The sequence below is a fragment of the Oncorhynchus kisutch genome, linkage group LG24 (genome assembly GCF_002021735.2).
Source record: "Oncorhynchus kisutch isolate 150728-3 linkage group LG24, Okis_V2, whole genome shotgun sequence".
NCBI lineage: Eukaryota > Metazoa > Chordata > Actinopteri > Salmoniformes > Salmonidae > Oncorhynchus > Oncorhynchus kisutch.
The window spans coordinates 32512522-32529363 of NC_034197.2; the positions used below are offsets into that span (position 1 = coordinate 32512522).

Below are 16842 nucleotides of genomic sequence, written 5' to 3' on the forward strand. Positions count from 1 at the left end.
GATTGTGGACTACAGGAAAAGGAGGACCGAGCACACCCCATTCTCATCGACGGCACTGTAGTGGAGCAGGTTGAGAGCTTCAAGTTCCTTGGTGTCCACATCACCAACACCCAAGCACATCAAGACAGTCGTGAAGAGGGCACGACAAAACCTATTCCCCCTCAGGAGACTGAAAAGATTTGGCATGAGTCTTCAGATCCTCATGAGGTTCTACAGCTGCACCATCAAGAACATGTTGAACTGGTTGCATCCCTGCCTGGTATGGCAACTGCTCGGCCTCCGACCGCATGGCACTACAGAGGGTAGTGCGAACAGCCCAGTACATCACTGGGGCCAAGCTTCCTTCCATCCAGGATCTATATACTAGGCGGTGTCAGAGGAACGCCCTAAATATTGCCAAAGACTCCAGCCACCCTAGTCATGGACTGTTCTCTCTGCTATCGCATGACAAACGGTACCGGAGCACCACGTCTAGATACAAGAGGCTTCTAAACAGCTTCTACCCCCAAGCCAAAAGACTCCTGATCATCTAATCAAATGGCTACCCAGACTATTTGCATTGCCCCCTCTCCACACCACTGCTACTCTGTTGTTATCATCTATGCAGTCACTTTAATAACTCTACTTATATGTACATATTACCTCAACTAACCAGTGCCCCCGCACTTTGACTCTGTAGCGGTACCCCCCCCCCCCCTGTATATAGTCTCGCTATGGTTATTTTACTGCTGCTCTTTAATTACTTGTTACTTTTATTTCTTATTCTTTCCGTATTTAAAAAAAACTGCATTGTTGGTTAGGGGCTCGTAAGTAAGCATTTCACTGTAAGGTCTACACTGGTTGTATTCAGCATTTCACTGTAAGGTCTACACTGGTTGTATTCAGCATTTCACTGTAAGGTCTACACTGGTTGTATTCGGCACATGTGACTTATATAATTTGTGAGGTCTGGAGTCCGCTCACCAACCAAGAATCCACTAAATGGGACAAACACTAAATTGAGACTGCATGCAGAATTCTGCAAAATATCCTCCATGTACAATGTAAAACACCAAATAATGCATGAAGAGCAGAATTAGGGCAATACCCGCTAATAATCAAAAGGAAGCGATTCCCAAACCTTCCATAACAAAGCCATCGCCTACAGAGAGATGAACCTGGAGAAGAGTCCCCTGAGCAAGCTGTTCCTTGGGCTCTGTTCACAAACACAAAAAGACCCCACAGAGTCCTAGGACAGCAACACAATTAGACCCAAGCAAATCAGGAGAAAACAAAAAGATAATGACTTGACACATTGGAAAGAATTAACAAAAAAATGGAGTAAACTAGAATGCTACTTGGCCCTAAACAGAGAGTACAATGGCAGAATACCTGACCAGTGTGACTGACCCAAACTTAAGGAAAGCTTTGACTATGTACAGAATCAGTGAGCATAGCCTTGCTATTGAGAAAGGTCGCCGTAGGCAGACCTGGCACTCAAGAGAAGACAGGCTGTGCACACTGCCCACAAAATTAGGTGGAAACTGAGCTGCACTTCCTAACCTCCTGCGAAATGTATGACAATATTAGAGAGACATATTTCCCTCAGATTACACAGATCCACAAAGAATTCAAAAACAAACCCAATTTTGATAAACTCCCATATCTACTGGGTGAAATGCCAGTGTGCCATCACGGCAGCAAGATTTGTGACCTGTTGCCACGAGAAAAGGGCAAGCAGTGAAGAACAAACATCATTGTAAATACAACCCATATTTATGTTTATTTATTTACAACTTTAACTATTTGCGCATCGTTACAACACTGTATACAGTTGAAATTGGAAGTTTAAATACACTTCGGTTGGAGTCATTAAAACTCGTTTTTCAACCACTCCACAAATGTCTTGTTAACAAACTATAGTTTTGGCAAGTTGGTTAGGACATCTACTTTGTGCATGACACAACTAATGTTTCCAACAATTGTTTACAGACAGATTATTTAACTTAATCACAATTCCAGTGGGTCAGAAGTTTGCATACAGTAAGTTGACTGTGCATTTAAACAGCTTGGAAAATTCCAGAAAATGATGTTATGGCTTTAGAAGCTTCTGATTGGCTAATTTACATCATTTGAGTCAATTGGAGGTGTACCTGTGGATGTAATTCAAGGCCTATTTTCAAACTAAGTGCCTCTTTGCTTGACATCATGGGAAAATCAAAGTATAAACACCATGGGACCACGCAGCCGTCATACCGCTCAGGAAGGAGACGCGTTCTGTCTCCTAGAGATGAAAGTACTGTGGTGTGTAAAGTGCCAATCATTCCCAGAACAGCAAAGGACCATGTGAAGATGCTGGAGGAAACAGGTACAAAAGTATCTATATCCAGAGTAAAACAAGTCCTATATCGACATATCCTGAAAGACCGCTCAGCAAGGAAGAAACCACTGCTCCAAAACCGCCATCAAAAAAGCCAGACTACGGTTTGCAACTGCACATGGGGACAAAGATCATACTTTTTGAATAAATGTCCTCTGGTCTGATGAAACAAAAATAGAACTGGCCATAATGACCATCGCTATATTTGGAGGAAAAGGGGGAGGCTTGCAAGCCATAGAACACCATCCCAACCGTGAAGCACGGGGGTGGCAGCATCATGTTGTGGGGGTGCTTTGCTGCAGGAGGGACTGGTGCACTTCACAAAATGGATGGCTTCATGAGGCGGGGAAATTATGTGGATATATTGAAGCAACATCTCAAGACATCAGTCTTGTCAGATGTTGAGAAGTTAAAGCTTGGTCGCAAATTGGTCTTCCAAATGGACAATGACCCCAAGCATACTTCCAAAGTTGTGGCAAAATAACTTAAGGACAACAAAGTCAAGGTATTGGAGTGGCCATCACAAAGCCCTGACCTCAATCCTATAAAAACTTTGTGGGCAGAACTGAAAAAGTATGTGTGCAAGCAAGGAGGCCTACAAACCTGACTCAGTTACACCAGCTCTGTCAGGAGGAATGGACTAAAATTCACCCAACTTATTGTGGGAAGCTTGTGGAAGGCTTTAAACAATTTAAAGGCAATGCTATCAAACACTAATTGTGTGTATGTAAACTTCTGACCCACTGGGAATGTGATGAAAGAAATAAAAGCTTAAATAAATAACTCTACTATTATTCTGCCATTTCACATTCTTAAAATAAAGTGGTGATCCTAACTGACCTAAGACAGGGAATTTTTACTAGGAGTAAATGTCAGGAATTGTGAAAAACTGAGTTTAAATGTATTTGGCTTAGGTGTGTATGTAAACTTCTGACTTCAACAGTATATACGTAAAGACATTTCAAAAGTAATTTATTATTTTGGAACTTCTGTGAGTGTAACGTTTACTGTTTATTTCACTTTTGTTTATTATCTACTTCATTTGCTTTGGCAATGTCAATATGCGTTTCCCATGACAATAAAGCCCTTGAATTGAAATGGTGGGGGAGAAGGGGGTAGTGGAGACTATGTGAGGAAAGGAGGGAGGGCTAGCATTTGGTGAAAGGGCTTAGAGGTTGAGGGCGTAAAAGGGGTGTGAGAGGGGGCAGTGGAGAGCATGAGGGAGGGGGGGGGAAGAGCGAGGCACAGGGTTAACAGAAAGAGAACTGAGAGCAGGAGGGAGTGGGGAAGAGGGAGGCACAGGGTTAACAGAAAGAGAACAGAGCAGGAGGGAGTGGGGAAGAGGGAGGCACAGGGTTAACAGAAGGAGAACTGAGAGCAGGAGGGAGTGGGGAAGAGGGAGGCACAGGGTTAACAGAAAGAGAACTGAGAGCAGGAGGGAGTGGGGAAGAGGGAGGCACAGGGTTAACAGAAGGAGAACTGAGAGCAGGAGGGAGTGGGGAAGAGGGAGGCACAGGGTTAACAGAAGGAGAACTGAGAGCATGAGGGAGTGGGGAAGAGGGAGGCACAGGGTTAACAGAAGGAGAACTGAGAGCAGGAGGGAGTGGGGAAGAGGGAGGCACAGGGTTAACAGAAGGAGAACTGAGAGCAGGAGGGAGTGGGGAAGAGGGAGGCACAGGGTTAACAGAAGGAGAACTGAGAGCATGAGGGAGTGGGGAAGAGGGAGGCACAGGGTTAACAGAATGAGAACTGAGAGCGGGGGGGGGGGGGGGGGGGGGGGGGGGGGGGGGGTCACTTCAGGCCTGCCTGGGGAAAAGCCTGGCATTCCACTGCCCCTCCTGCCTTCCTCTGGGGCATTAAGACCTGACCAGCAGAGCACAGAGAAGGAGAGAAGGACACTCTGGGTTTTGCTCTCTTCTAGACACCTACGGGAACACACAGCATTCCTGAAAGGACAATGACTAGGGTGTGTGCTGAAACGAGAGAAAGAGTATGAGAGAGCGAGAGAGAAAGTGGGACACAGAGAGAAAGAGATGGAGTCATGAGTCTAAACATATGTAGTACAAATATAGAATTAGTGTACTTGCTGGGTGGCAGAGCCTTATCTAACATAAGAGGGAGTTCAACTGCCCTCCTATAATATGTCCAATAATGCAGTTTGCACACATTCAGTCCCACATTCAGTCAGTGAAAGTGACCTACAACAAAGCTTACTGTACTGACATACCCCAGACTCTCTCCCTCCATCCCTCTCCCCCTCCCAGCCTCTCTCCCTCCATCCCTCTCCCAGACTCTCCCCCTCCCAGACACTCTCCCTCCCAGACTCTCTCCCTCCCAGACTCTCTCCCTCCCAGACTCTCTCCCTCCCAGACTCTCTCCCTCCCAGACTCTCTCCCTCCCAGACTCTCTCCCTCCCAGACTCTCTCCCTCTATCCCCTCCCAGCCTCTCTCCCTCTATCCCCTTCCAGACTCTCTCCCTCCATCCCTCTCCCCCTCCCAGCCTCTCTCCCTCTCCCCCTCTCTCCCTCCATCCCCCTCCCAGCCTCTCTCCCTCCATCCCACTCCCCCTCCCAGCCTCTCTCCCTCCATCCCTCTCCCCCTCCCAGCCTCTCTCCCTCCATCCCTCTCCCAGCCTCTCTCCCTCCATCCCTCTCCCCCCTCCCGCCTCTCTCTCTCCATCCCTTTCCCCCTCCCAGCCTCTCTCTCTCCATCCCTCTCCCCCCTCCCAGCCTCTCTCCCTCCATCCCTCTCCCCCTCCCAGCCTCTCTCCCTCTCCCCCCTCTCTCCCTCCATCCCCCTCCCAGCCTCTCTCCCTCCATCCCACTCCCCCTCCAGCCTCTCTCCTCCATCCCTCTCCCCCCTCCCAGCCTCTCTCCCTCCATCCCTCTCCCCCTCCCAGCCTCTCTCTCTCCATCCCTCTCCCCCTCCCAGCCTCTCTCCCTCATCCCTCTCCCCCTCCCAGCCTCTCTCCCCTCCATCCCTCTCCCCCTCCCAGCCTCTCTCCCTCCATCCCTCTCCCCCTCCCAGCCTCTCTCCCTCCATCCCTCTCCCCCTCCCAGCCTCTCTCCCTCCATCCCTCTCCCCCTCCCAGCCTCTCTCCCTCCATCCCTCTCCCCCTCCAGCCTCTCTCCCTCCATCCCTCTCCCCCTCCCAGCCTCTCTCCCTCCATCCTCTCCCCCTCCCAGCCTCTCTCCCTCCATCCCTCTCCCCCTCCCAGCCTCTCTCCCTCCATCCCTCTCTCCCTCTCAGCCTCTCTCCCTCCCAGCCTCTCTCCCTCCATCCCTCTCCCAGCCTCTCTCCCTCCATCCCTCTCCCCCTCCCAGCCTCTCTCCCTCCATCCCTCTCCCCCTCCCAGCCTCTCTCCCTCCATCCCTCTCCCCCTCCCAGCCTCCATCCCTCTCCCCCTCCCAGCCTCTCTCCCTCCATCCCTCTCCCCTCCCAGACTCTCTCCCTCCATCCCTCTCCCTCTCCCAGCCTCTCCCCCTCTCAGACTCTCTCCCTCTCCCAGACTCTCCCCCTCTCCCAGACTCTCCCCCTCTCCCAAACTCTCCCCCCTCTCCCAGACTCGTCTCCATTAGCAGGCCGTCTGTAAGGATGCCAAAATGTTCCGACCCTAATCTGGAGTCAATGCCCCGGCCCTCTATATTCCTTCATTCTCTCCTTTTCCATAGACCCCCTCCACATCTTCCCCCTCCCCACCACATCTCTTCTTCATCTGTCCTTCTTCACTCAGACAACAGCTCTCGATCCTGTTTCTAAAAATATGGTCAATTTGTCTCAAGGAATTCTCAGTATGCACTGGCCACTGGCTCAAGGAATTCTGCCACCATCTCGCTCTCCCTCTCTTCTATTCTTTATCCCCGCTCTCCAGTAAATGTAGGAAAGAGGGACTGGGTGTCCAGTACAGTAGCAGACAGTGACAGGATTGGGCTAGTCTCCTAATCTGATATCCCATCAGATTATCTCTATAATAACATGTTTGTTTACTAAATATCAGAAAGGGGTATCTATCTCTTTGTCTTCAGCTCACAGTAGGCTGAAGGATTAAACCCTGAACTATGAGCAACAAAACCATTAAAACAAAACAATTCTCTCTCTCATAATGTATTATTTTTCTCAGATACATTAATAGATAGCCAATAGCCATATTGCAAATCATATAATGCGCATGTCATATGGTTCTTTTCCCCTTTAGAATAACCAATCCTTCATTATTACACCTAGAATGGTACTGTCTGTGTTTGGAAGGGAAAACCTAGTCAGTTGCACAACTGAATACATTCAACCAAAATGTGTCTTACACATTTAACACCATGTCTGTCTTCATCGAAGTCTGGGGAGTAGTTGTTGCGGGGTTAACTACCTCGCTGAAGGGCAGATTTTTACATCTTTCGGTTACACTCTAACCGCTGGGCTGCCTGCCCTCCGTGTCTGTGTGTGGGCCTGGGTGCATGCCAGTGAGAGTGTGTGAGGGGTCAAGGGTAATGAGTCAGATAACGAGAAGGTGGCCTAGGCCCTCAGAAGGCCCCTGATCCCTGGCATAGCAGCGGGTATAAGCTAATCCACTACAGATGGCACGCAGGCACACAAAGTATGCATCTATTCATTAGACCGATGACAACACCTTCCCCATACAATCTGTCCTCTATCACACATGAATAATTAATAACACACACAATACATCATTCTGATAAGAACCAAAACATAACTGAAGGACAGCTGCCTGAGACTTCCAGGCACAGCCAAGGGCAAGAGCACACACACATCATCTGGGGTCCCTTTGTGATATAGCAAACGCACGATACAGGTAACAAACAAAATGTCAATAACAGATGCATATTTTGCCTTGGTACCCCTAACATAGAAGGCAGCACACATTCAGAAACATTTGGTTGCAATGATGAGTTGGTCTAATATCTGTAAAGTGAACATTTAGGTTATAATATGACATAAAAGGCTAACACATGGAAAGGAAGGACAGTATAGGATCGAGATAGACAGACATATTTAATTGAAAAAAACAAACACCTACTGTCTTCCTGGTCGTTCTCTCCATCGCCCTCTTCACTTTCCCGTAGGTGCCTTTTCCCAGCGTCTCCATTACCTCGTAGCGGTGTTTCAAATTGTGTTTATGTTGGTGCTTCTTCACTTCCACCGGCATAGAGCCAGTTTCCCCGGTGTGGCTGGGGCGCTTGTCCCCGCTGAGGAGACGACGGCTGTCCAGACTTGAGGTCTCGGAGCCATCATCGCCGGTTTCGGTATCTGCCGTGTCCTGCATGTTCTCCCTCCGTTCTGACCGGTCTTCAGTGCTCATCACGCTGCTGCGGTGGTCTCTGCGAATTTCCCGCCTGCCCATCCTGGTCTCGCTCAGTGCGCACCTGTCGCAACTAGTTGCCTACTTGGCAGCGGAAATATTTCATAAACTGACACAGGATTTGTTATATTTCTTTATCCCTACAAACCACTAAAGGACGCCTCAAATTGCCCAGTTTCATAGCAGATAGATGAAGCAACAAAACACTAGGCTACTATCAATGATTCACTCTGCTTGAGGAAATTAAATGTCAAAGGGGTATTCGGTTAATAATCCCAGACATCAGCTCATTAGGGAAACCCCTGTTCCTTTTGTCTCGCCTCCCGTTCTTATGCTGCTGTTCATACTCGCTCTCTCTCTTTCCTCTATCTGAAAACAAATCACAACAAATCAGCAGTGAGAACCACATGGTCCCATTGGGTTGGTGGATCCGCCCCAGTCCATACCGATGCCAGCTGTCATAGCAACATGCAGCGTCACACTAATTTGGGCTAGTTTGGGCTTTCCGCCGACCTATTTCTGACCATGCCGAACAGTAGGAGAAGGAGAAGGAATGCTTGGCACGTAAGCAACGTCCTCGAGGAATGACCCGTTCAATCAGACTGGTTTGTTTTCCGTTCCCCGGAAAAATAAACGCTTGAGATGGACATCAGTTAAAGATCCAGTACATTGTTGAACTGTGAATATGTATTGTGGAAGGAGAGAAATAGGCCTACAGACCAAACATTTTATATTTGGAAAGCCTGAATGTCTTAATTTGTATTTTATTGAAACACAGAGTTCAGATGTTAGTACAGGCATCACATCATGCAGAGTCTGTGTGATAGGCTAGTAGTCTATAGCCCTCAAGCTCAACTGCCAGTTCTACTGCATTATTTCATGGACTGATTTAGACCTGGGACACCAACTAATTATCAGGTAGAACAGAAAACCAGCAGGCTCCGGACCTCATAGGGTAAGAGTTGAATACCTCTGGTCTAAAGCTCAGGCTGTCCTTACAGAGTAAGTTTACAAAGCAATTGATTTCCATACCTTATCCTTTCATCTGAGGGATACCACATACAGTACTTATAAGCTTTTAGGCTATCATGTCTTGACGATGAAACAAAGTTATAGGGTAGGCCTAGAGCAACATGAGTCCCTCTTTATGCAATATGGTCTCTGTGTTTTCTCTTCCTCTGAGTAGGCCATTTTTGTCCTGTGTCCATCAATGGTCAGAGCTCGGGGTTGAGAGATCACGGGGGTTGAGGTTGGCCACCAGACAGACGCTGTAGCTGTCATGCATGGCTGCTCGACGCTCCACCACCGTCCACACGTTGTCCTTGGGATCCAGCTCTAAGATCTCCTTGGTGATGATCTCATGGCGACCTGTCAAAATAGGATTGATAATTGATTGATTCATTTATTGATTGATCAGTGTAAATGTGTTTGGTTCTCACCTGCCCCCTTGTAGTAGCCACAGAGGTACAGCTTGCCGTCCACCTCCCCAATGTTGGAGGCATTGGTTCGTAAAGAGAGGAGAGCTGTGGGGAGGGTTGGCCCTGACCTCCAGGTATCTTCTTCTGGGTTGTAGATCTCCACTGAGCTCAGGCAGCGACGAGATTGGCCACGGTCCTCCCCCTCACACCCTATACCCCCTGGAGAACATACATATGCACTGAATAAATATAAACGTAACATGTAAAGTGTTGGTCCCATGTTTCATGAGCTACAATACAAGGTCCCAGACATTGCACAAAAAGCTTTATTCGCTCTAATTTTGTCCACAAATTTGTTTACATCCCAGTTAGTGAGCATTTCTCCTTTGCCAAGATAATACATCCACCTGACAGGTGTGGCATATCAAGAAGCTGATTAAACAGCATGATCATTACACAGGTGCACCTTGTGCTGGGGACAATAAAGGGCCACTCTAAAAATGTGCAGTTTTGTCACACAACATTATGCCACAGATGTCTCAAGTTTTGAGGGATCTTGCAATTGGCATGCTGACTGCAGGAATGTCCACCAGAGCTGTTTCCAGATCATTTCATATTAATTTCTCTACTGTAAGCCGCCTTCAATGTCGTTTTTGAATACTTTCCAAAGGCACTGTACATGTGGTGTGCAGTTGTGAGGCCGGTTGAACGTACTGCTAAATTCTCTGACCCCTTGACTTTTTCCACATTTTGTAATGTTAAAGCCTTATTCTAAAATGGATTAAATCGTTTTTTCCCCCTCAACAATCTATACACAATATCTGATAATGACAAAGCAAAAACAGGTTTTTAGACATTTTTGCTAATTTATCATTTAAAAAAAAAAGATGAAATATCACATTTTCATAAGTATTCGGACCCTTTACTCAGTACTTTGTTGAAGCTCCTTTGGCAGTGATTGCAGCATCGATTCTTCTTGGGTAAGAAGCTGCAAGCTTGGCACACCTGTATTTCGGGAGTTTCTCCCATTCTTCTCGGCAGATCCTCTCAAGCTCTATCAGGTTGGATAGGGAGCATTGCTGTATAGCTATTTTCATGTCTCCAGAGATGTTTGATTGGGTTCAAGTCTGGTCTCTGGCTGGGCCACTCAAGGACATTCAGAGACTTGTCCCAAAGCCACTCCTGCGTTGTCTTGGCTGTGTGCTTAGGGTTGTTGTCCAGTTGGAAGGTAAACCCCTTTCTCCACAGTCTGAGGTCCTGAGCGCTCTGGAGCAGGTTTTCATATTGGATCTCTCTGTACTTTGCTCCGTTCATCTTTGCCTCGATCCTGACTAGTCTCCCAGTTCCTGACGCTGAAAAACATCCCCACAGCATGATGCTGCCACTACCATGCTTCACGGTAGGGATGGTGCCAGGTTTACTCCAGACGTGATGCTTGGCATTCAGGACAAAGAGTTCAATATTGGTTTTTATCAGACCAGAGAATCTTGTTTCTCATGGTCTGAGAGTCTTTAGGTGCCTTTTGGCAAACTCCAAGCAGGCTGTCATGTGCCTTTTACTTTGGAGTGGCTTCCGTCAGGCCACTCTATCATAAAGGCCTGATTGGTGGAGTGCTGCAGAGATGGTTGTCCTTCTTGAAGGTCCTCCCATCTCCACAGAGGAACTCTGGAGCTCTGTCAGAGTGACCATCGGGTTCTTGGTCACCTTCCTGACCAAGGCCCTTCTCCCCTGATTGCTCAGTTTGGCTGGGAGGCCAGCTATAGGAAGAGTCTTGGTGGTTCCAAACATCTTCCCTTTAAGAAAGATGGAGGCCACTGTGTTCTTGGGGACCTTCAATGCTGTAAAATAAGAATTTGTTCTTAACTGACTTGCCTAGTTAAATAAAAAATGTTCCGTTCACTATTATGTTCCAACTGTTTTGACCCTCATGCTTCCATCTGGATGAAGTGAGAAAAATAAAGACAGAAAACGTCCGAGCATGTAGATCTCTCCATTGAAAGATGTGCTCTAACCTAGCATGTAGATCTCTCCATTGAAAGACGTGGTCTAACCTAGCATGTAGATCTCTCCATTGAAAGACGTGCTCTAACCAACCTGGCATGTAGATCTCTCCATTGAAAGACGTGGTCTAACCTAGCATGTAGATCTCTCCATTGAAAGACGTGCTCTAACCAACCTGGCATGTAGATCTCTCCATTGAAAGACGTGGTCTAACCTAGCATGTAGATCTCTCCATTGAAAGACGTGCTCTAACCAACCTGGCATGTATATCTCTCCATTGAAAGACGTGGTCTAACCTAGCATGTAGATCTCTCCATTGAAAGACGTGCTCTAACCAACCTGGCATGTAGATCTCTCCATTGAAAGACGTGGTCTAACCTAGCATGTAGATCTCTCCATTGAAAGACGTGGTCTAACCTAGCATGTAGATCTCTCCATTGAAAGACGTGCTCTAACCAACCTGGCATGTAGATCTCTCCATTGAAAGACGTGCTCTAACCTGGCATGTAGATCTCTCCATTGAAAGACGTGGTCTAACCTGGCATGTAGATCTCTCCATTGAAAGACGTGCTCTAACCTAGCATGTAGATCTCTCCATTGAAAGACGTACTCTAACCTAGCATGTAGATCTCTCCATTGAAAGACGTGCTCTAACCTAGCATGTAGATCTCTCCATTGAAAGACGTACTCTAACCTAGCATGTAGATCTCTCCATTGAAAGACGTACTCTAACCTAGCATGTAGATCTCTCCATTGAAAGACGTGGTCTAACCTAGCATGTAGATCTCTCCATTGAAAGACGTGCTCTAACCAACCTGGCATGTAGATCTCTCCATTGAAAGACGTGCTCTAACCTGGCATGTAGATCTCTCCATTGAAAGACGTGGTCTAACCTAGCATGTAGATCTCTCCATTGAAAGACGTACTCTAACCTAGCATGTAGATCTCTCCATTGAAAGACGTGCTCTAACCTAGCATGTAGATCTCTCCATTGAAAGACGTACTCTAACCTAGCATGTAGATCTCTCCATTGAAAGACGTACTCTAACCTAGCATGTAGATCTCTCCATTGAAAGACGTGCTCTAACCTAGCATGTAGATCTCTCCATTGAAAGACGTACTCTAACCTAGCATGTAGATCTCTCCATTGAGTGTAGCGACTCCACAGCGGTAGCGTGAGTATCTCATGTTCTCACACTCTATCCACCGGTCCTTGCCTGGGTCAAACTGGAACACACGGCTACTCAGCCTGTCTGGCTCATCGTCTGGACGGTCAGACTGGAGGGGGACGAAGGAGGGGTGGAGAGAGAGGATGGGAGTGAGGAAGGGAGAAGGGAGGAGGATCAGAGTTTTCCCAAGTTGCACTTTGTAACAAATGCAATTGTAAAAAGCATCACATAACCTATATGTGATTGATTGAGTGGTTTTTTGACTGACATCCCTGCTCACCTGTGGCGTCCAGCCCCCCAGCACGTAAAGGTGGTCCTTGAGGCTGACCACACAGTGACAGGCCAATGGGAGAGGCAGAGGAGCGAAGCTCAGCCAGGACCCGCCCCTTCTCAGCGACCACCTCTCAACACTGTTGGTGATGATGTAATGGTTCCTGACCTTCATCTGTCCCCCCAGCAGGTAGAGGGCATCACCTAGTGCCGCCAGGGCATACATGTCCCTGTACCCCACCCAGCATAGCTCCTCCCAGCTGCCCTCACAAGACCGATCATACCTGGGCAGACAACAGAGGACAGGTATGTATCTTACACACACACACACACACACACACACACACACACACACACACACACACACACACACACACACACACACACACACACACACACACACACACACACACACACACACCTGTACATCCCCAGCCTCTTGGTCCTGTGTTCGTCCTCCTCTTCTACAGCCACCACTATGCTGTTGTCCCTTGTCACCGCCCCTGCCGTGATCGTCCCTGTCCCCTTCACTGGAGAGGGGATGTAGTACGTCCTTCTGGCCTGGGGGGCGAAGCATAAGCTGAGGTCAGCCTGACCCCCCCGGCGGGCTGGGACGCCCCCTTCATCAGTCCCCCCCAGGCAGAGGAGCAGGTCTGTGGTCTCCATCCCGTAACGCAGGGTGGGGCGAGGAGGGGCAGCCGCCACAGAGAGATAAGAAGTCTGAAGAGCCGCGTCGATCATCCCGAAGCATTCCGCATCCCGGAGCAATACCTGCAACCATACACTTACAATTAGTAGGGTGGACATAGCTTTAAAATCTCCTTCTCTCCATCCTCCTCTTTCTCTTTCCATCCTCACCGGGTTTCTCCTCCTGGCTCTCCTGAGGAAGTTGGGGTCTATCAGCTCCAGTCGTACCCGCCTGAGGAGCTCCACGGCCTGGGCCTCACTCTGCTCATCTCCCCTGCGCTTCTCCACCCAGCGCAGCACCAGTTCCAGAACGCTCTCCTCCTGGGTCACATTCAGGTCGTCTGAACCCAGCAGACCCCCCAGACTCTGGGCGTCCAACTCCAACACCTCCTCTTCCTGACACACCTGAAAGGAGAGGGGAGGAGGGGAGAGAGAGAGAGAGAGAGAGAGAAAGAGAAGAGAGGTGATACAAAGAGATGACGTTGTGAGCGGGAGTAGGTAATACATTTAATAAATGTTTATATGTCAGACCGCTCTGTTTAATTCTGCCTGTAGACAGATGCAGGGAACTACTGCTCTCTTGTGGTGAGAAGAGGAAATTGACATGACTGTGGCAGTTGGGAAGAATTATATTCAGATTATACTGAATGATATGGTCCTACCTGGGCAAAGTGACGACACAAGTATCTCAGGGCGAGGTCTGCCAGGTCAGCGGCCCCCAGGTCTCTGGCCCAGTGGTACAGTCCTACACAGTTGGAAGTATCCATGCTGTCCAACATGTAGCTCTGACACAACCTGTAATAGTGACCATAATGTAGTGATTGTATTAGTCGTGTCATGGCTAACAGTAGCCACCTGAACCCACCTGAATGCCCCGTCTATGTGCAGCAGGAAGGCAGCAGCGGCCACTCCCTGAGTGTTGTCGTGGGAGAGAGGCAGCTGGGCGCGGTACATGTACCCCAGGAGCAGCTCCAAGCTCTGGGCAGGAGTGTCCCTGAGAGGCACCTCACCTCCACGGGTCTCCCTCAGACCACAGGTAAACATGGCCTGGAGGGATAAAAGAAGTATGGTAAACACCATGGTAAAATGGTAATATTTATTTTGGTGTTCATTGAAACAAGCACAATTATCTTACCTGGAAGTAAGGGCTGAAGGCGGATAGCACCACCCGGTGACAGGGGAATGGAATGCCCTCGGCCAGGAGAACCACGTCAGTCAGTTCCCTGGCCCCCCACATCCTCTCCAGCTGCCCCAGCAGAAGAAGTCCATGTTCAGCCTGACCAGGCACCATCACCTGGGGGTCCATCTCTCACCTTGGAGGGTGAAGATGGCTATGCTAAACCTGGAGAGAGAGAGAGAGAGAGAGAGAGAGAGAGGCAGAGAGAGAGAGAGAAGAGAGAGTGGGGACATCAGAAATAGACACAACGGTGTGTGTAACACTACACCAGGGCAGACATGCTCCTTGTACACCCCACACGGCAGACATTGAGCTGTAGCGGTAGAGTTAGATTAAGAAGCAATACCATCACATTAGTTTACTCTGATCAGAGCTACTGTACCAGCAGTCTGCAGGACAACCTCTCCAGGGCATGGTGCTTCTCTTTCAGGACTGGAGTCATGTCAGTTGCATTGTATCATAATGGAGAATGGAGTTGTGTCTCTGTCAATGGCCGTTGCTGTGTCTGTCCCTAATACTGTTTGGTTGCTGTTTGTCTCTCTGTGTGAGTGTGTGTGTTTTGTGTGTGTGTGTGTGTGTGTGTAAACAGGTTTTAAATAGATCAGTGCAAGGGAGCCATGTGTCTCTGCTGTAGTTCAGTCAGCTAAATGCTTACTGAAAATCTGTGCACTTCTCCCATTGACTCTGATGCATGATGCATCTACAGAAACCGCAACGATCGTTTTGATAATAGTTGGTATTCACAGTGCTTAGTGGTACTGTTAAAATGTCATTTGAAACATTTCTCCAATTTGATGTATTATTTGACCTACAAACAAGAATTGTTGTTGGCAAATAGGTCAGAATGAAATTAGTGTACAGTTGGAGGAGATTGGCTACTACTGTATGAAAGTCCAGAGAGGACATATGAATAAAAAAAGGATTCCCATGTTAGGTCGTGATCACAACATATTTATCTCATGATCACGACATAATAAAAGTTGTTTTGTCGAGCTCACGACATAAACTCTATACATTTAAGTCATTTAGCAGACGCTAATATACAGAGCGACTTACAGGAGCAATTAAGGTTAAGTACCTTGCTCAAGGGCACATTGGCAGATTTTATTTTCACCTAGTCAGCTCGGGGATTCGAACCTGCCACCCATAGGAGTGGACGTATTGTGTCACAGTGCACCAGAGGCAGATCTGTTAAGTAACCGTGTGCTAGTGTACAGGGGCCTTCTTAACAAAGCTCCAACAATAAAAGGCAAACTGAGGAATTACAAACAAACTGTATGTGTCTAGTCCAGCGTTTCCCAAACTCGGTCCTGGGGACTCCAAGGGGTGCACCTTTTGGTTTTTGCCATAGTATCACACAGCTTATTCAAATGATGAACTCATATTCAAGCTTTGATTATTTGAATCAGCTGTGTAGTGTTAGGGCAAAAACCAAAACGTGCACACCTAGGGGTCCCCAGGACCGAGTTTGGGAAACGCTGATCTGAGATAATTTTTCTAACTGGATGAATGGCAGAGCTGTCCTTCAGCACAACAGCATTTAGCCCACCATTTAGCCCAACATTTGTGACTATAATGACAAATAGACTGCAGCCTTCATGAAATGTTTAGCTGTTTTACCAGTTTAGTTTTTCTGTACTACTTGTTAATTGTTGTTTGTGACTGTTTTTGCTGTTATTGACAGGCCAACCTCACTGTTAAAATTATTAAAGAGATTAAAATAAACATTTATTGGTAGTCTGGTAATCTTTGGTAAACTTTCATTGGTAGTCTGTGACCACAGACCTTTTCTTGCACTGAACATTTCACATCCAATCCATTCAAAATAGTAGTGCAACCGTACGTTTACATGTCTTTAAAATGTGATTGTATTGGAGCCAAAACTGGAAGCCATCTATAACTGACAGACATAATGCAATTTCTGCCTGGGTTAATCCCTTACCAAAATAAAAGTGGGTGCGCTGATCCACAGTGGGCTCTGCCTCCTCAGCCGGACTGTCAATCTATCACCAATACTGATCCACTGTGGGCTCTGCCTCCTCAGCCGTACTGTCAATCTATCACCAATACTGATCCACTGTGGGCTCTGCCTCCTCAGCCGTACTGTCAATCTATCACCAATACTGATCCACTGTGGGCTCTGCCTCCTCAGCCGTACTGTCAATCTATCACCAATACTGATCCACAGTGGGCTCTGCCTCCTCAGCCGGACTGTCAATCTATCACCAATACTGATCCACTGTGGGCTCTGCCTCCTCAGCCGGCCTGTCAATCTATCATCAATACTGATCCAGTGTGGGCTCTGCCTCCTCAGCCGTACTGTCAATCTATCACCAATACTGATCCACTGTGGGCTCTGCCTCCTCAGCCGTACTGTCAATCTATCATCAATACTGATCCACTGTGGGCTCTGCCTCCTCAGCCGTACTGTCAATCTATCATCAATA

At 47.7% G+C, this 16842-nt stretch overlaps 2 protein-coding genes across 2 annotated transcripts in view; both read right to left on the bottom strand.

Moving 5' to 3' along the window:
• The window catches only part of LOC109880038 (NUAK family SNF1-like kinase 1), a 46743-nt gene extending 38503 nt beyond the window's left edge, over window positions 1-8240 (bottom strand). Inside the window, exon 1 of the mRNA XM_020472272.2 lies at window positions 7392-8240. Within this exon, the coding sequence (XP_020327861.1) occupies window positions 7392-7715 (324 nt within the window). The 5' untranslated portion in view covers window positions 7716-8240. The remainder of the gene's footprint in view (window positions 1-7391) is intronic.
• Window positions 8241-8417: 177 nt separating this feature from the next.
• On the bottom strand, window positions 8418-14924 carry LOC109880026 (kelch repeat and BTB domain-containing protein 12). Its single transcript, XM_031804068.1, has 10 exons — window positions 14778-14924; window positions 14354-14560; window positions 14084-14265; window positions 13881-14013; window positions 13390-13623; window positions 12953-13302; window positions 12542-12815; window positions 12220-12370; window positions 9113-9310; window positions 8418-9041 (listed from the first exon to the last, which is right to left on the bottom strand). The coding sequence occupies exons 2-10, from the start codon at window positions 14522-14524 to the stop codon at window positions 8881-8883; spliced, it is 1854 nt and encodes a 617-aa protein (XP_031659928.1). The 5' UTR covers window positions 14525-14560; window positions 14778-14924; the 3' UTR covers window positions 8418-8880.
• Window positions 14925-16842: the final 1918 nt, after the last annotated feature.

What these genes read in the sequence shown, in the direction of transcription:
- LOC109880026 (XM_031804068.1), bottom strand. Translation starts at nt 14,524, where the DNA reads ATGGACCCCCAGGTGATGGTGCCTGGTCAGGCTGAACATGGACTTCTT. An exon ending in GAGCCAGGAGGAGAAACCCG is followed by an intron (nt 13,303 to 13,389) that starts GTGAGGATGGAA and finishes GTATGGTTGCAG; the next exon opens with GTATTGCTCCGGGATGCGGA. An exon ending in TGGGGGGCTGGACGCCACAG is followed by an intron (nt 12,371 to 12,541) that starts GTGAGCAGGGAT and finishes GTCCCCCTCCAG; the next exon opens with TCTGACCGTCCAGACGATGA.